The sequence below is a fragment of the Solanum stenotomum genome, chromosome 9 (genome assembly GCF_019186545.1).
Source record: "Solanum stenotomum isolate F172 chromosome 9, ASM1918654v1, whole genome shotgun sequence".
Classification (NCBI taxonomy): Eukaryota; Viridiplantae; Streptophyta; class Magnoliopsida; order Solanales; family Solanaceae; genus Solanum; species Solanum stenotomum.
Genome location: NC_064290.1, coordinates 42,968,680 through 42,989,437, shown reverse-complemented (window position 1 = coordinate 42,989,437; position 20,758 = coordinate 42,968,680). Strand labels below are relative to the sequence as shown.

The following is a 20,758-nucleotide window of genomic DNA, read 5'->3' as shown; positions in this document are numbered from 1 at the left end:
TATATATGTGCTTTAAGAACATGTGCATACTATCTCTAGCTTTAATCCCGACCTTTGATCTAATAATTAATGAACTCTTATGTTTGCGACATATGTCTAGCCTTTTAGTTCCTGATGACTACACAAAGCTCGTATTGGTGCTCTTTATCTCTCCGATCAGACAAACACCTTTCCCAATTCCTATTTGTGACACTTTTTGGACATGTGATTTCATCTTCTGATTTGAAATCATGAGATGAAATCAACATTTAAACATGTGATTTGAAATCATGAGATGAAATCTCAAATTCTTCAAAACGCTTGATTTGAAAATTTCATATCATGATTTGAAATCATTAGATGACTCAAATTCTTCAAAACGCTTGATATGAAAATTGCATATCATGATTTCACATTTTCAAATACAAAAAATGACTCACAAATCTATATTTGTACAAAACCCCCCACTATTTTATATCTACAGGATATTTTGCGAGAATACTAAAGGATAATATATTCACGGAATATGAACATGATAATATAGTTACTAATGATATTGACCAACAAATGACTCAATAAAATAGAGTACAGTACACAACTCATGCTCAATTTTATTTTTTTATTGAAGTAAAGTTTGATCGATAAAAATATTATATACTTTTTTATAATAGCTTTGTTATGTTGTATTATACTTTTGCTATATGAACTTTTGCTTATTTGATAAGATTGTATAAAAAAATTGGGGCAATTTTTGAAAGTTTTCAAAACTTGTGGTTTACTTTTATTAATCACTTTTCAAATAAATTTGTCAAATACAAATTGCATTTTTTCAAAAGAGCTATTTTAAGAAAGTGCTTATAAAAATAAGCAGATTTCAGTAACAATGCCAAAGAGGCTATGAAACTTATTAGTAGAGCAAGAAGGCATTTGAATTTATGTATGGAACCACGCTAGGAAGAAGAGGGAACACTGGATCATGTGTCCTCACTTGTTTCCTCATGGTTTCTTCAAATTTCTGTTACCCCTTTGAAAATTATGATTAGAAAAATTGTCCTTTAAGCTCCAGACTCGATTATCCAACATCACAAAATGCTTAATTCCATTACAAAAGGTAGGGTGTAAAGGTAAAGGTTTTTCACTTCCATGTCCCAGCTCATCAAAGCTTATTTTACAGCTACACGAATATTACTAACGTGTTTAAAGATCACAAGTTTCGAAAAAAGTAATAGCACCCACAAATGTTATAATATGTTTAAGATCAAGTGTCAAATGTTTTCATTTTTTAATCAAGTTTTGTGTCAAGTCAGACTATAACAATAAAAGTAAAACGGAATGGAGGGGAGTAGTAAAATTAACCAAGCAGCGGTAAAATCTGGGGTACAAGAAGAATTTCGAAATACGAAGGTAATGAAAACCCAAAATCTGACACCAATAGCGCAAAGCCTAAAACTTCAAATTACTTACTAGCTACCATCGTGAATTGAATGTTACCACAGCAACAAGAGTGATGCATTGGAGTTCTGTTAACAGCCTGAGGGAATCAATGGGAAATTCTTCTGATAACGACAAATCCGGAAGCCAACACTTTAAGTTGTTCCTTCAATAAAGCTTTACATGTATGATCTATAATCACCGTAGGATCAATGTATATGAATTGAACTGGGTTAAAACCTTCCTCCATGCCACAAAGTTCCCGGAACCTCCAACACTTAATGTAAGTTTCTATAACGGAAGCTCATTACAGAAGCTTATCAAGTTTAGCTTCCAAATCCTGCATTGAAACCATCTTGACAAGGTCTTGTCTATCCTCAGGTGTATATTCTTTTTTCAGAAGGGATAGCACTTGAACGTGTGCTTCCAATATATTAGTCCTGCACAAATATGAAAACGGAATTACAGGCTCAGAATCTTTTAAATGATAAAGAAGTACGAAATACAGAATTTGCAACAATACAAAGCATGACCTTTACACATGGAAATTAAATAAATGTGTTGTTTGTATATTTCCTTAATGCTTTGACTTTAACCCACAGAATTTAAATAAATGCGCTGTTTTTATATTTCCTTAATAATTACACCATTCTTGTAGAAAGCCAACGTCATCAGTTAAATTTTCTGGCACGCCACCTATGCAGAGGCTGTAGCTTATTGCAACCATAACTACATAATGAAAAGGAATCTGGGACAAAAATTTCAACAAGTTGTCTCTCATTAGGGAATGAACAAGATTATGCCTAACACTTCAGCATGTGTTTCACAGTCTAATACCCTTGGACCGTGGGTCATGGACTCTAGCGTTTCTGACCATATTTTCAGTGATAAATCACTTTTTTCAAATATTATTTATTCTCAGTCTCACTGTGTTGTTACTTTAGCCAATGGGATCTAACCAAAAGCAAAATGAGTTGAACAAGTTAATATTTATCCTTTGTCACTCTAAACTCTATTCTTTATATTCTTGGTTGTCCTTTTAATCTTGTATCTGCCAGTCATGTGACTTGTGCCCTATATTATGACATAATATTTCTTGATGATTCTTTTGTTATACAAGACCACTGAACAAGACAGACGATTGGCTTAAGAGATGAATCTCACGGCCTCTATTACCTTGCCTCTCCTAATTCTTCCACAACATGTCTAATTATAGATCCTCCAAACATTTGGAACACCGAGTTTATAGTGTCTAGTTTGTCTAGTCTATCCACATTAGACTGTGAGTCGTGTCAACTTTGAAAACACACCCACACTATCTTTCCATGTAGTGCTCAGAGTCGTGCACAATATTTTCTCATTAATTCATTCTAATAGTTGGGAGCATAGTAGAGATGGTTCAACCTTAGGATGTTGTTATGTCATTAGCTTCTCATTGATGATTATTCAAGATGTACTTACATTTTTTTAATGAAAGATCATTTGAAAGTTATTTTCTACATTCAAGAGATTTTGTGTTGAAATACATCATCAATTTGAGGTTTTTCTTCGTACTTTTCATAGTGATAATGCCTTAAAATACTTATTCTCTCAGTTTCAGCAGTTTATGGCTCACCATGGAATTGTTCATCAGATATCTTATTCGTACACCCCTTGGCAGAATAGGGTAGCAGAGAGCACGAGAGGTACCTCATTGAGACTGATCACACTTTTCTCATGAATCGTATTCCTTATTCAGTATTGTTTACTTGGTTACCTCTGTACTCTCTTCCACCTCAAGTTTTTGAGAGCACATGTTATGTTCATAACTTAGCCCCTAGAAAAGATAAACTAACCTCCGAGGTCTCAAATGTGTCTTTCTTGGTTATTTTCGGGTTCAAAGGGGGTATCGTTGCTACTCACCAAATCTTTGTTGGTAACTTATGTCAGCTAATGTGTCACTGTTGTGGATGCATTGGAAGCTAATTGAATTAAGTATTTAATTATTTTCTGAGTAACTTTCTTTATTATTCTAGAATAGGATTTATGTTTCATAGCTTCATAAGGATTAGATTAAGCTATAGTTATTAGTTTGGAATAGAATTTAGGTTTCCTACTTTCTAAGGATTAGACTTCCTACTATTGTAACTGAAAAGAGTCATATTTGCCCTTGTACTCTAAGAAAAGAGCTATATTTACCCTTCGTCATACTTTTTTGATATATTTTCCCTTGTCGTCCAACTTTGGGCACATATTTGCCCTTGGGCAGTTAAGTATGATGTCACCACTTTTATCATCTTACGTGGCACTAACGTGGCTCCTACATGGATATATTTTTATTATAATTATAAATTTAACTCCTATTTAATAATTTATCCACCTAATTTGCAACTCGGCCCGCCGGTCGACTCAACAACTCGGTCTACGTCAATTTACGCTGATTCAGCATCCTCCGATTCGTCGTCGTCTCTCTCGTTACAACCTTCGATCCCGTCGTTCCATCGCGTGTTGCAGCTGAGCTTGAAGTGTCGTTGTCATTACTTCGTGTGCTCTCGCCCTTGCTTGCCAAGCCTGAGCCTTTGCGCTCAATTGCACTGCACGCGCCTCTAGTTCGGTGTTTCGCCGCGCTGCTTACTCCATCTCTGCTTCTTTTTTCTCTTAGCCTTTGTGTCATTGGTTCCTCCGCTGCTCCGATCAATGCATGGTAGTAACGTTGCTTTTTCTCTGCTTACATACGCCTCAACTGCTCTCCTTATTGAGAGGATGGGTATTGGGTTAATGGGTTTTTAAATTGGGTAGATTAAATTTTATTAAGTGGGTTGGGTAAACTATTAAATAGGAAGTAAATTTTTAATTAATTAATAAAAATATATCCATGTACGAGACATGTAAGCGCCACGTAAGATGATAAAAATGGTAACATGACACTAAACTGTCCAAGGGCAAATATGTACCTAAAGTTGGATGGCAAGGGAAAATATATCAAAAAAGTATCACGGAGGATAAATATATAAGAGTACAAGGGTAAATATGACTCTTTTCCGTTGTTATAATAAGACTTCCTACTCTCTTCCATTGAACTCTAAGGGGTCGTTTGGTTGGGAATAAGTTATCCCGAAATTAATTATCTCGAGATAAGTTATTCCACCATATTCATGGGATATTACTAAATACCTCAAACCAAATGCAAGATAAAATAATCCTGCATTTTATTCGGTGATTGTTATATGTTATACCTTACACTAAACGTCTCCTAAGGTTTCAGCCTCTTTTTAACGAGCTTAAGTTACATACAAAATAGGTCGATNGTTATCCCGAAATTAATTATCTCGGGATAAGTTATTCCACCATATTCATGGGATATTACTAAATACCTCAAACCAAATGCAAGATAAAATAATCCTGCATTTTATTCGGTGATTGTTATATTTTATACCTCACACTAAACGTCTCCTAAGGTTTCAACCTCTTTTTAACGAGCTTAAGTTATATACAAAATAGGTCGATCTAGGAATTCAAACAAAGGCAAGGGAAAGTTGAAGTCAATTGATTTAGATTTTCTTGTTCATCACCCTGCGACTCAATCCTTCTCTAAGAATCCTAACAATATGGTATCAGAGCCTGACACTATGGGCAATGAGATCAATTCCAGATTCCAAGAACATGCAATCACAGAAACATTAATGGACTCTAAACTTGCAGTAATGGAATAATGCCTCGGCAAAAGAGTTGTCCAAATCATTCAAGAATAGTTTTTTTTAGAAAGGTAACATTAATTCAAGAATAATTTTCTGACTTGAGAATTGGCTCCACAAAACCAGCAACCCAAGGAACTCAGTCGAGTAGCGCCCCAACGATAGGCAGACCAATAAATCATCCTACTAGAGGCAACACACTGCCTATTCAACTGGATGATCAAAATCATCCAGCAAATGGTAATTCTCATTCGATAGTACCAAGGTATACAAGGATGGATTTTTCAACTTATTACGGCACAAACGAGGCAACGACCCATTAATTTAGGCGTATTGTTGTGAACAATTTTTTGAAATCAACATACAATGGAAGCGGAAAAGGTTGGAGTAGCTAGGTTTCACATGTTGGGAGAAACAAAATTATGGTAAACTTAAACTAGCAAAGGGCCCAATGAGTTGGCAAAAATTTCAGAAACGTTGTTTCCAACGATTTGGATCTCCTGAAAATAGCAACCCAGAGGGCAAATTTGTCACCCACCAGCGAACTGGTACAGTTGAAATTTATCAACGTCAATATCAAGAGAAGCTTCCTAGGGCTGATGATCTTATTCCAAAACACTTGCACGTATGAATATTTATGGCGGAGTTGGACGATTCAATCAGATTGGATGTGCACCATTTGACTTATCAATGGCCATAAGAATCTGCTACTAGTTTAGTCGACTCATTTGCCTCGAGTAATACCCAATACAGCAACCAAACCCCTTTTGTCAGGCGATTAATGCATGCAGAAATGGCAAAGAAGAGCTAAGGGATTATGCTATAATTGTGACGAACAATATTCAGCCATTAACCGGTGCAAACGACTTTTCTGGCTGGAATTGGATGATTCAGCTGACAACACTATTCTAGAAGATCTGGACGATTGCCATAAAAGTCGGGCCTAAGGACAAACTCNATTAATATGAAATAGGATTTATGTTTCCTACTTTCATAAGGATTAGACTTACCTATTGTTGTAATAAAACTCCTATTTAAAGGGGTTTCTGATCAATAAATCATTGCGTATTTTAACTATAATAAAAAAATCAAGAGATCAGAGTTCTCTCTTCTATTGAACTCTAAGCTTTTTGCCTCCCTTCAACAAGCTGAAGTTATATACAAAATAGGTTAATCTAGGAATTCAAACAAAGACAAGGGAAAATCGAAGTCAACTGATTCAGATTATTGTGTGACTCGATCCTTTACTAAGAATCCTAACAGCCACATTTTTTAAGTCTCGGCCTTTACGTCTTCTTTTGATCATCCTCATATCTCTAAGGTCCTATATCAACTTTTCCCGACTTATCAGTGTCATCCGTGTCAAGCATCGGGCTCAAGATGATTCAAGTCCTGCGACAGACCATGCACCTACCACGAACTTGTCTCCTCCTAGCCAATCGATTACACTTTATACAATCCACTTGTAATACTAACCCTGACTATACATTTTTAAGTTATCATCGTGTGTCATCATCCCATTATGCCTTTGTATCATCATCTATTTTCATCTTTGAGTCTACAGGTGAAGCACTTTTTCATCCAGAATGGTGACAGGCCATGATTGACAAGATGTCCGCACTGCATACAAGTGGCACTTAGGAGCTTGTTCATCTTCCTTTATATAAATCTATTGTTGGTTATCGTTGGGTTTATGCAATCAAAGTTGGTCCAGATGACAAGTTGATCAACTTGAGGCTCACCTTGTTGTCATGGTGTACTTGGATATTTGGGCTTTGATTACAGCGATACTTCTCCCTCGTGGCTGAGATAGAATAGGTCTGTTTATTTCTTTCCATGGTTGTGTATCATTGACTCTTTATCAGCTAGACATTAAAAGTGTTTTTTCTCCACGGCGACTTTGAAGATGAGGTTTATATGGAGTAACCACCTAATTTTATTGCTTAGGAGGAATCTAGTGCTCTTGTATATCGTTTCAAACAGTCTCCAAAAGCCTGGTTTGGTAAGTCTTAACACATTTATCCAATTGTTCGTCATGACTTGTAGTGAAGCTAATTACTCTGTGTTATTGACATTCGACTCTCAATCAGTGTATTTATTTGGTGGTTTATGTTAACGATATTGCTAATACTAGCAATGATCATGACGGTATCACTAGTTTGAAGCAACATCTCTTTCAGCACTTCCAGACTAAGGATTTGGGAAGATTGAAGATTTTTTTAGTATTGAGGTCGCTCCTGTCTAGGTCACATATTGTTATATCATAACATAAGTATGCTTTAGATATTTTCTGAGTAAAATTATGTCTTGGAAAAGTAAGAACCTAAGTATGGTTACTCGATCTAGTTTGGATGAAACAGTTGCTCAGAGAATTGAAATTTGAAGAAATCAATCAAATGGAACTTGTATGTGATGATCAAACTAGCTTTAATATTGTGCCAAATCTGATGTTCCGTTGGAGGATTGAAGACATTAAGATTGAATGTCACTTCATCCAAGAAAAAGAAATACTCTCAGGCTAAGTTGCACAAACTCTTCACTTTCGATATCAGACTCGTGTCGACACGACATGGTGTGCGTGAGGGATATGTACCGAATATGATCAATCAATTTTGGATACTTTCGCCAAAATAGATAGAGAAATTTGACACAGATAAAATGATTTCTAAAATCAAAACAAAAAATAGGGTGAAATCATAATTTAGGTTTATCTTTTTTTTATCATCAAAAGATATTTGTACCAATGAGTTTGCAACCAGAAGGTGCTTTAAAGATATTTCCAAATCAATACCATTGTTGAAGTGCAATTAACTCAAGAAGACTGCAATGGTTTCTATATGATTTGTAATAGTTATGTTACACCTAAAAAAATTAGTAAGGAGGTGCATTTGTACTTGATAATAATCATACTCAAACTTGCTCTCAAAAGGTAGTGCATTCCTTTCCTTCCAAATAGTCCACCATAATTCAGACATATTTTTATAACTCTACTTAAAGATATTTGAATTATTTTTAGCAGAATCCCCGCACTTGTATCTATAAGTGGATTCATATCTCTGAATCTTAAAATTTAAATCATAGTGGATCCAACCTCTAGATCTGCACTTGTATCCGACACCCGCAACTGAGTCCGAGCAACTTAGCTCTTGGGAGATACTGTTACAAGTTTGTGAAATCAAATAATCAGCTTGCACGTATTTTCACCTAGTCCCTCACTGGTCCTCATATTAGTAAATCTATAACAATCTCGGTATATATGTCGTACATGTAAAAGTACTGTAATGTATGGGCTCATTGTAGTAATGTGGTTTACACAACCAATAATATGTTCCTGTGCCTTTACTTCTCACAAGTATAAAGATTTAAAAGATAAACAAACTAAATAAGTTCTATTACGCTATAACTGCACAAAAGATCTTACTTAATGGGTTTGAAAAGTATTGCACGTGTCGATGAATTCTGCAGATAGAGCCTCATTTTTACCAACACCCTAGGTAAATCTTCATCCATTGCTGTGTTGACCTGTGCCAAATAAATGGATCAGCATGTAAATCGAAAGAGAGGGAAACACTGACTGAATAACAAAAGATCAGCAGGCATGATGTTTGTTGATTTAAAACCAGTATAATTGATTGGTTTGGTTATTTTGGTTCATTCAGCAATTTGTGTAAAACAAAAGCAGTGTTGAGCAAAGGTTTTTTCTTTAATTCAAGAAAAAATAAGCTTATCTATCTGTTTACCTTCTGAAGGAGCTCGGCAATCTTTTCTGGTGAAGCAAAAGCATGCTCCTTGAGTGGCTTCGCAATCCCAGATTCCAGTTTTTTATTTTGACTACCAGATAATGCAACTTCAACAGCCGTAACCTATAGACATTTCATACCGACTAGTTAAAATCTTAAAAATGAATATTCATAAGGAAATCAACAAATCTGCAAAGTCGTTAAAAAAATCAGTTTTCGACTCTAACACTTAAGCTCACAACCACATTCAGACCTCTGATTACAAGTCCTATTACTTCTTCCCATGTCCATCAGTAATACATCTCAGGTCAAATAACAATGAAATTGATTCACCATAGGGACAGTGTGGGGCCATACCACCACCACCCAATGGAAAAACCAACAATGTCGAGTACAATTGTGCTAATTAAATCACTTAAGGTTTTTGTAAAATAGAGGGTCGCATTGTATTGAAAATCAGCAAAAAGACACTGATGGTAGCCATATTTACAGATTCCAATAAAGCAGAACTATGTCCTATTTCATTTTACAAGGATTTTATGTTGTCTAGTAAGGAATCAGCATCATATAATTTCCTCTCATCCCATATATGTATTATTCCTCCAACATTCTTCCCTACCACCTTAACACACACTTCTCACAATACTACCTGACACCGCCATTTCAGTTTCTAAAAATAGTGTAAATTTACCCCTATTCTCTTGTGCCTATCTTGATGATGACCCTTTTGTTCGAGTCACTCATCCCTCTCGTTTTACAACTATTTATCCTAATATCCATTGACCACATCTTTTATTTCCCCTTATCTTCACCTCCTACCCCTCCTTTCCTTTCCCCTACCCCTATTCCTCCTTCCATACACCACTATGTTTCCCCTGCACTCTGTCACCACCTAATTCCTCTTCTCAAAGTTGTGTCAAGACTTGCTGCACCACCACCTCCACTTGACACTTGTTCTACGTCATGTAAGGGGTTCAACTTCACATAAATCTACTAGACTTCTGAAGTTAAAATATTTATTCCTGGATCATTTTGTTAACTTCTTCTCCTTTCGATGATTGCTATAGGTTGAGGATGTTCCTCCCTTCCATTTGAATTCCTCATTTCCCAATTCTTTGCCCAATGCTAGAGCCACCACATGTAACAATTCCTTCGGAACAAGTGTTTTTGACAGTTGCCCCCAATTATTGACATCAGTATACTATCCGTTTTTGACAGATGCCCCCAATTATTGACATCAGTATACTATCCATTCAGCCCATCCACCACTTCCACAAATCCCTCAACCTCCTTTTCCTCTTTAAGTTTAGGTAAACCCGAAGAGCACTTAAAAGTTGATGAGAACTCGATTAATTATTTATAAATAGTTCAAAGTTAAACTTATAATGAATAAGATTACATGCGATGGAGAAAATGTTCTTCATCAGGAGAAGAAAAGGTACAACAACACACCCAATGTTAATCCCACAAGTGGGGTCTGGGGAGGTTAGGTTAGAGTGCACACAGACCTTGGGAGGCAGAGAGATTGTTTCTTATAGGCCTTCGGCACATGAAAAAAGAAAGAGAAAGTAAAAAAGCCAAGGAGAAGAGAAGGTACCCCGACAGCAATCGTTAATTATTAAAAGAACAAAGTTGAAAATGTTGAAAGATTGCTCCTACAAATAAAGAAAAGAACAAAAGATGAAAATTGAAAACAATACTAACCTTTGTCACAAAAGAAAGCAATGGTTCCACAACTAACTTAGTCACTGACATAATGAACTCCTCGCAAGTAGTTTTCAGGCTTTTCTCCAATTCCTGCATTCAAAGAAGCTTTTTACAAATTGAACTTCTAAAAATTTTGTATTCACCATTCATATAGCCATTTTTTCACCCTGCCCAACTTTTTCCCGGGATGAGGGTTGATAAGGTCACATCTTTCCATGTAAATGTCAATACCCTTGTTTCAAAGAAAAGGAAGAGGGCAAGCAGATGGTAAAACAAGAAAGGAAGGATAACAAATCATCAAGCATAACTGGACAAAGAGGAGGACATAAACCCGTTTTACCACCCGTCCACCTGTACCTAACTATAAAAATTACAACATATTTAGTGTAGTCCCACCAAGTGGGGCCTGGGTAGGGGAGGGTAGATTCGTAGAGTGTACGTAAACCTTACCTCTACCTTAGAGGTGAGGTAGAGAGGTTATTTCTGATAGACCCTCGGCTCAAGGCAAAAACAGTTCAGAAAAAGACTTGATGGAAGTACAAGAGACAATAGATAGTAACAAAAACAATAGATAGTAGCAGAACAGTACTACCATAAAATAATTACTATAATCAAACTACACGAAACCATAGATAGTAAAAAGAATTGAATAACAAGAAACTACAAGAGTAGTACAACAACCACTGGTAAGGGAAACAAGACGATGCACTCCTACCTACAAGCTATGTTGCTCGGACTCTTCAAAAATTTCAACGGGTGCATGTCAGATTCGCCAAAAGTAGTGCATTTTTGGATAGTCCGACACGGGTGCGGCATCAAAAGTGAAGAGTCCACGCAACTAAGCCTACAAGTATGGATGCACTCCTACCTACTAACCTTCTACCCTAATTTGTGTCCTCCTCGACACCTTCATATCGAAGCTGACACTACAACATCCTATCTTATCACTTCTTCTCAATACTTCTTTGGTCTACCTCTATCTCTAGTGAATCGATCCATAGCCAACCTCTCACACCTTTGCACTAGGGCATCCACGGATCTCCTCATCACATGCCCTAACCATCTCAACCTTGCTTCCGACACCTTGTCTCACTCACCTTGTCTTGAATATCCTCATTTTTAATCTCATCTCTCCTAGTATACCAGCACATCCATCGCAACATCCTCATCTCTGCCACTTTCATCTTTGGAAGGTTAGAATTCTTGACTGACCAACACTCTGCCCCATACAACATAGCTAGTCTAACCACCACTCTGTAGACTTTCCGTTTAAGTTTAGGTGGCACATTTTTATCACACAAGACTCCGGATGCGAGCTTCCATTTCATTCACCCTACACCAATATGGTGAGCGAATCCTCTTCAATCTCCCCATTTCCCTGGAAAATAGACCCAAGATACTTGAAACTACCTCTCTTTTGGATGGCCTATGTATAAAGCCTCACTTCTACATTAGCCTCATGCATCACATCACTGTACTTGCATTCTAAGTATTTAGTCTTGGCCTGATTAACTTGAATAATTTAAACTCCAAGGTTGGTCTCCAAACCTCTAAGTGATTTTATTTGCCATAGAACAAAGGTGAAGAAATAAAATTGCCTTAACAGAATAATTGGGATAGAATACCAGTCCAAAACCAATTTTAAGACCTTTGCATGATCTTGTGAATTCACAAATTTGTTGTAATGGATGCATCTAGGAATTTCACCAATAATGTTGATGGAACTCCAATTTGGCATAAATTGATAATTTATTTGATTTATCAAAAGAAAGATTGTGAAGCTCATGAATGACTAAGAAAATTGACATGAAAAGAACAAGAAAATACAAAGGCATAATACATAAATGTGCCCTTTAACTTGGCCTCGGTGGCATCTATGTCTTCCAACTTAGGGTGGACAAGTAAGCACCTAAGCTTGCATAAAATTGAAAAAGTAGACACATGAGTTCAACGAATGAACTCAAAAAATTCTAAAGAAGAATAAATGGATTTATAATAAAAAGGATGCTATAAATATTCTGAAATAAGCATCGTATGTGTATTATGCCACATAGGACATATGTATCTACTTGTTCAACTTTAAACAATTTTAAGTGTCTAGTCCACACCCAAAGTTGGAGGGCACAAATGCCAATTGAGGCCAAGTTAAAGGGAACGTTTATGTATTATGCCAAAAAAACAAATCTAAAGAAGAAATGGAACTGAACGGCATCCTAGAAACACCTGTCCAGATACAATTTACCCAAGGTCAGAAAATTAAGCACGTGAATGTCACTTTTTTTCCATCCCTGGTTGTGTAGAAAGGAAGATGAATTCCATGAGAAGCAAGTTCCCAAGAAAGGGCATGACGGAAAGAAAAAAGCTCATCCCGGTGAAGTTGCAGGAGCTTATAAGAGATAAGGAAGGTGGGGGATTAGGTGTGAATTTTAAAATTCCATAGTAGAAATAGGTAAGTGATTATGGAGATGCAATGATAGTAGAGAGGTTGATGAAAGTGGTCAGCTTTAATACTTTTTGGAACCTGGGTTCCTTGATGATAACAGGGTGGATTCACAGATTTGGATTGCCGGTGAGGATGGCAAATTTTCAGTAAAGAGTTGTTATAGTTTAATGCAGAACCAAATAGGCCATTGGGACTTGCATTGGCATTGGAAAATGTCGTGGAAGTCCTTAGAACCACTTAAAGTTGCCTGTTTTGGTTGGATTGCAACCTAGGGAGCATGCTTAACTCAGGACATGTTGCAAAGAAGAGGAATTCATTTGTGCAGCAGATGCTTTTGGAGAAGTCCCAGGAATTTGGAGAACATCTCTTTCTGCTTTGCAGCCATATACAGCAAAATATGGGATCTTTCTCTGAACACAAGTGGAGTGCATTGGTTGAAGCCAAGGAATGTGAAAGATTTGCTGATATGTTGGCAAACTCAGAAAGTCAGGAAAAATCTGAAGAAAATCTGGAAGACTATGGGTGTGTTCACTGTTCAGTATGGATGATTACCAATTTTCCATGTTCGGTTGGTCAGAATTTTTGGTAAAATAGTTTTTCTAGGAAAATAAATTCCTAAAAAAAAGGAAAATGACCTTCCAAGCGGAAGTAGGGAAAACAGGTTCTACAAGTGACATTTCATGCTTATTGTGTCCTCCACGCCCTCCAACACACCTTATCTCCACCCCATCCTCGTAGCCCCCACCCCCACCACATCACAGCCCTACCCCCACCTTCCATAGTATTTGTCTAGATTATATATAATATTTTTTACTTACGTACGAACACAAAAAAATAAGTAAGAAACCCACTTGGTATCTTTTGGACCATGTGGCTGGAAAGAAATAATAGATGGTTTTTTGAGAACCAAAGGAGCCACCTAGCTTTTATAAGAAGAGATGTCTTCAAAATTTACACTTTTGGTGTAAGATATAGTAGATAGCTTAGATCAGCTTATGAAATTTATAGGTGTTTTGGGATGTAACTGGTACAATACAGCTATCCAGGAACTTCTAATTTTCTGTTTACCTCCTTGGTACTTCCTTTTATGAAACCTTTACCTGATCTAATAATAATAAAAGAAAACAATAAGGACCATACCGCACCCCAAGTGAATTGAACTAGTAAGGGTTTCTATGGGACAAAAGAGGCCCAAAATGTTTTCATAAAGTCATACATGATACTCACCTGCTAAATTGGAAGAATCAATAGAAGTCCGTGCATCATTAAGACAACCCCAAAAACACCGAATCAAAACCACGGTTAAGATTTATATAGGGAAAAAAAGGACCCATGAAAGTTAATAAATGATACTCTGTTAATTAGAAGAAACATCTTTCATAGGCTATCTTATCCCTCTAAGAAAGGGCAAGAACATAACAACCATATAACTTATATGTTGGTATTTTTAAGAGATAGTGCAGAAAAAAAGGGTTGAAATTGTCTCTCATTAATTTCTTAAGCAAAAAAAGGCTTCAAATAGCCAACTTAAGCACAATATCTGCATAATTTAAAGTTCAAACAACCTAAAATACCTCAATAACTAAACAAAACCTAAAAGAAATTTGAAATTTAAATCATCCTAAAACTTGCAACTTATTTTGCTAAAAAGAAAATTACTGAAATAACTAAAAGCATTTTTCAACACTCCTCTACTTTAATTGTTGCAATTTTAGAAAGTTGCTCCTCAATTTTTTCTTCTATTGTTTGTGCTTGAGAATTGTTTTGGGCATGTTGAACTTGCACACTTTCATCTATGTTGCTCGGACTCTTCAAAAATGTCAAAGGGTGCGTGTCGAATTCGCCAAAAGTAGTGTATTTTTGGAGAATCCAACAGCGGTGCGGCATTGAAAGTGAAGAGTCCACGCAACTTAGACTATGTAACATAATTTTCTTATTATTGTTTTTCTGCTTTTGGTTTTGTGCTTAAAAAACACCCTCACTAACTTTGTCTTGACCGAAAGCTTTTATGAAAATGCTTGAACTTCTACATTGATAGGATTTGGAAGAAGTGTTTGTAAGGATCGTTCTTCCATTACATCATTCCATAAATCACAAGTTTCAAAATATGATTTCATTTTCACAAACCAAATCTGATAGTTTTCATTGGTGAAAATTTGTGAGGCAATGAAAGAAAGATTGTTGCTTGCCATAGTTGAAAATAGCTTGTGCGTTGAAAATAAGCACGGGTAAATGGGTTAAAAATAGCCCACAGGTTTAAAGTGGATTGAAAACAGCCCTGAAGGTTAAAAGTGAGTTGAAAATTTTGCCTTGACGGATTAAAAATGGGTTGAAAATAGTTCTTTAGAAGAACTCACAGATCCACTGTTGGCTTTCGCTTAAAAGATGGGGCAGCAGAAAAGGGTTGAAAATGTCTCTCAGTAATTTTATTAAGTATAGGAGGGCTTTAAATAGCCAACTTGAAACACAATATTTGCATAATTTAAAATTCAAACAACCTAAAATATCTCAACAACTAAAGAAAACCTAATAGAAATTTAAAATTTAAATCATCCTAAAACTTGCAACTTATTTTGCTAAAAAAATTACTAAAGTAATTACCTCGATTTTAGGTGAGACAATGAAAATGCTCCCAGGCACTTTTATCGAGACTTCCTTTTAAAAGACCCCTTCAGGGTCTCTGATCCCTTTTCCGGTTGTCTTCAACCACCGGAATCTTCCCTATCCTTCGTTTTCTTTAAAAGCCTTTTTTTCATCATGGAAAATCGTATTTACTTTAGACTAGGTGGGAAATCTTTTGACATTACAGAGACTCTAATGTTTTCTGATACATGGTTTGAAGGGGTGGAAAACTCTAGGTACTACACCAGGAGGATGACTTTGAGCAAAGGGGCTCTGGGTTGGCTATGCAGAAGGTTGCGAGAAGCATCAGAAGTCAGGGGTAAAATGTTTAAGACATGGAGAGGCAGAGATGTTTCAACTAATATCTTTTGCTCCTTGAAGTTCAACAAGTTTGGCCCTTTTTTGTCGATCATTACGGTTAATGGCCAAATGAGGTCTGTTATTCTTATTCCAGAAAACAAGGACAATGAGGGGTGGTTGGGACTTGCCAGTTGGATTGAAAGCTTCATTAATAGGAGGTCTTTAATGCAAGCTGGTACTCCAGCAGTAGGGGAGATAAATAATCCTTCAAAGAGGGGAGAAGGTAGCTACAAGGATGCTCTCTATAAGAATAGATGGATGGTGCAGGAACCAACTATCTCCAAGGTACGAAGCACTGTGATAGCTTCTTCACACCATGATGGAAAGGATCTTTTACAGAGATGCCTAGTAGGAAGCTTTCCAGATTGCAACGAGATGCCAACAAGAAATGATGTGAGAAGGTGGATCCAACAAACTTGGAAAGGAGTTTACAATATCCAGGTTTTCGACATGAATGGCATTCAATTCCTGTTCGAATTCCAGTCGAGGAAAGATGCACAACACATTCTTCTTGGTAATTGGAAGAGACAGGGCAAACAACTTGTGCTTGACTGGTGGTCTCCGACATCTGGGGCTTATCCAGCCCACACCACCTTTCAATGGTTTTGGATTCGGGTACTTGGTCTAATGTGGGGGATGGCTTGCAACAGAAGAAGAAACCACGATTAAAAACCATCTGTGATGGGCTCGAATCAAAGTGAAAGGCCCCATTGAAAATATTCCCAGGGAAGTTGAAATTCAAGATGGTGGTTTGATTTTTTCCCTTCCAGTTTGGGTTGAAGCTCCGGCAAGATTTCGCAGATCTGAGGTGGTTGAGCTTGACAGCCAAGAAGTCAGTCCTAGGCTAGAAAAGGAAAGGGATAAAGCTGCTAACTCCATAAAGCAAATGTTGACTTCCCAGGAATTAGGGCAAAGGAGAGAGAGAAAGGATCTTGTGGATAATGATATGCATTTAAGGAATGTTGTGGGGTCCAGTAGCCATGTGGATAAAGCTGCTGATGCCATAAAGCAGATGTTGACTTCACAGAGAATTGGGCTAAGGAGAGAGGGAAATGATCTTGTGGATGTGATGGGACATGCATACGGGGGCCCCACTGTTGCAGGTCCAGTGAAACCCCAATCAAATTATTTGGGCCAGCCGACCCATTTAAATAAAAGCCCAACAAAAGTTGTTGAGCCTTTTATTAAAGATATTAACATTTGGCCAGTTAATACAGAAGCCCAAAATACTCTGTCAACATGCATAGAACAGAGTATGTGGAGTGAAGTGTCAAGAAGAGCTAATCAGACGAAGTCTCTGCAGCTGGACAATATAGAGAAGCGTCATTCAAAGTCGATTATGTCGGAAATAAGGGAGACAAGTGATAAAACTAAGGAAGGGGAGGTACAGGGGAATTCTCAACAATTAATTCCTCTTAGTGATCCGACACCTCTCAATTGTGATGCCTCTGAATGCAGCAAAGAGGCAGAGGGGAAAACAAACCAATGGGTACAAGACAATATCCTCCGACTCAGCCAAATGTTTGGAATGTCTTTTGATGGTTGTTCTGGGGAAGCTTTGACCCTTCTGTTAAAAATTGATCAAAGAAGGGAAAAGGAAGGCTCCTTAGCCTCGAGTGCGACAGAACATAAGGACAATCAGATAATCCCTAAAGAGCTCAAAAATTTGATCTTCGATGTGAAGTTCAAGGATGGGGAACCTAGGAGTGAATCTAGAAGCAGGGGGAGAAATTGTGCCACCCAGTTACAATGAATTTAAAGATTCTATCATGGAATGTTAGGGGTTTAAACATGGAGAATAAAAGAAATTTGGTGAAAAGCAGAATACAACAGGAGGGGGTAGATATTATAGCTTTGATGGAGACAAAGCTAAATGGGGCAGTGGGGGATTATATACAACAATTAGGGGGGTATAGGTGGATGGGGGAACATGGCTGGAGAATGTTAGGGGTTTAAACATGGAGAATAAAAGAAATTTGGTGAAAAGTAGAATACAACAGAAGGGGGTAGATATTATAGCTTTGATGGAGACAAAGCTAAATGGGGCAGTGGGGGATTATATACAACAATTAGGGGGGAATAGGTGGATGGGGGGAATATGGCTGGAAGCGATCGGCAGCAAGGGTGGAATTTTAGTTATGTGGGACAAAAGATCATGGAAAGGGGAGATGGTGGAATATGGGAACCAATCAATTACTTGTAAATTATGTGGAGTTAATCAAGAACTAACTTGGTTTCTCACAACAGTCTATGCATCTTGTGATAGAAATGAAAGGATGGAGTTGTGGGAAGAATTAGGAGCTATGAGGAGTCTGTGTGAAGGACCCTGGGTAGTATGTGGGGATTTCAATACTACTAGGTTTCCTTCCGAGAAAACCAACTGTATCAGGCTTTCTAGAGCCATGATAGATCTGTCCAGTTGTATCAATGAATTGGAGTTGATTGACCCCCCTTTATTTGGGGGCTCATACACTTGGAGAGGAGGGGAAAACCATAGGAATGCCTCCAGGATTGACAGATTTTTATACTCGTTCCCATGGGATGACATGTTCCTTCAAATTAGGCAATGTACTCTACCTAGCTTGGGGTCTGACCATAATCCCATTGTCTTAATATGTGGGAATAAGGCATTCAGGAGATCTTATTTCAAGTTTGAATAGTAGTGGCTTAAGGGTTTCAAAAGTAAAGTTCATGAATGGTGGAGCTCCTTTGAAGTGTCAGGAAGACTGGACTACAAACTATCTATTAAGTTGAGGCTGCTTAAAACAAAACTGAAGGCATGGAGCAGAGAAAATAGGGGGAACTGGAAGGCAAGGAAGGAGCAAATTTTGAGTCAGATAGGGGACATGGAAGTTACTCAAGAGTCTAGATCTCTTACTGATGATGAACAGATACTAAAGGTACACTTGGCCATGGAATACGAGGAGGTGGCAAAAAATGAAGAAATTTTTTGGAGACAGAGGTCCAGAATTCAGTGGATCAAGAATGGTGATAAAAATACGAAGTATTTCCATAGGATGGCAACAGCTCACAAGAGAATCAACACCATTGAGTCATTAATGATTAATGGCGAGTTATCCTCCAAGCCAGTGGAAATCAAGAACTCTATTGTGGATTTTTACCACCATTTGTACAAGGAGGTAGAAAATTGGAGACCGTCACTAAATATTCTTAACGTACAGAGAATAACAATGGAGGAGCAGAGCTGGTTATCTAGAGAATTCAGTGAGGATAAGGTGCTAGAAGGGATAAGATTGTGTGCTTGTGATAAAGCACCTGGGCCTGATGGTTACACCATGGCCTTCTTTCATGCATTCTAGGAAACTTTCACTGTCACCAAAGTTTTGAGAAGAATTTCAATGCTACCTTTGTGGCTCTAATTCCAAAGAAGGTGGGGGCAAATGTTCTAAGAGACTTCAGACCAATCAGTCTCATTACTGGGTTTATAAAATAATTGCCAAAGTGTTGGCAGAAAGGCTGAAGAAGGTGATAGACAAGCTAGTCAACAAAAATCAAATGGCTTTCATTAAAGGGAGACAAATAATGGATGCTGCTATAATTGCTAGTGAATGTATTGATACTAGGATTAAAGGAGATGTGACAGGGGTAATGTGCAAACTGGATATTGAAAAAGCCTATGACCATCTTAATTGGGACTTCCTGATCAACACTCTTAGACAAATGGGTTTTGGCCCTACATGGCTCAAGTGGATTGAGTTATGTATTAAAACCACCAGGTTCTCCATTTTGGTTAATGGAGAACCTGTAGGTTTTTTTCCGGCTGAAAGAGGTCTTAGACAAGGAGACCCTTTGTCCCCTTTCCTGTTTATCATTGCCATGGAAGGGTTGGACAGTTTGATGAGGAGAGCTTCGCTAAACAACTGGATTAGGGGTTTCAGAATCAAGAGCAGGGTTAATGAGGTGATGGATATGACTCATTTATTGTATGCGGATGACACAATAATTTTTTGTGAAGCAGAGCAGGAACAACTCTATCACATCAGAATTATTCTGGTAATTTTTTAGGCATGCTCTGGACTTTCATTACTTCATTCTTTCCATATTCCTCTCCTTTGTTCTCAGTTACTCATCAAATGGCACTCAGTTCATATATTTAAGTTCGATCATTGACAAGGTTCAAAGAAAGGGTGGGCCATTGATAAAGAATCGATGGAAAACCACAATGCTAGCAGATGGCGGGCCTCCGCTTTTCTTTTCATTAATGAAACCCGCCAATTATTATTAATATGAACTCCAATAAAAGGACAAAAAATTTAAGGTGAACTGGAGAAAAAGTAGCATTTTTCCTATTAAAGAGGTCCAACAGATTCAAGCTTTGGCCAATATATTGAAGTGCAAGATAGAGACGTTGCCTACAGTTTATCTAGGTCTGCCATTGGGTGCTAAGCATAAAGCAGTTAGCATTTGGGATGGTGTACTAGAAAAATCAGAGAGGAGACTGGCACTTTGGAAATCCCAATATCTATCCTTGGGGGGAAGAGTCACTTTGATTAATTCTGTTTTAGACTCTTTGCCAACATATGTGATGTCACTTTTTCGCATTCCTGGCAAGGTAGTCAAAGCTATAGACTCATTGAGGAGAAACTTCCTTTGGCAAGGTAACAAGATTGAGAAGAGCTACAACTTAGTTAAATGGATGGCGGTTCAACAAAGCAAAAGATTTGGGGGTTTGGGAGTAAGAAACCTAAAGATACACAACAACAGCTTACTTACCAAATGGTTGTGGAGATACAATTTGGAAGATCAAGCTCTATGGAAGGAACTCATTCAACACAAGTATG

At 37.4% G+C, this 20,758-nt stretch overlaps 1 protein-coding gene across 1 annotated transcript in view; it reads right to left on the bottom strand.

Annotated features, from left to right (window-relative positions):
• Window positions 1-1,325: 1,325 nt before the first annotated feature.
• Window positions 1,326-20,758, bottom strand: part of LOC125876457 (conserved oligomeric Golgi complex subunit 3-like) — a 43,084-nt gene continuing 23,651 nt past the window's right edge. The window contains exons 22-25 of the mRNA XM_049557643.1: window positions 10,529-10,621; window positions 8,825-8,947; window positions 8,506-8,606; window positions 1,326-1,850 (exon numbers count right to left, since the gene is read on the bottom strand). Of these exons, the coding sequence (XP_049413600.1) occupies window positions 1,718-1,850; window positions 8,506-8,606; window positions 8,825-8,947; window positions 10,529-10,621 (450 nt within the window). The 3' untranslated portion in view covers window positions 1,326-1,717. The remainder of the gene's footprint in view (window positions 1,851-8,505; window positions 8,607-8,824; window positions 8,948-10,528; window positions 10,622-20,758) is intronic.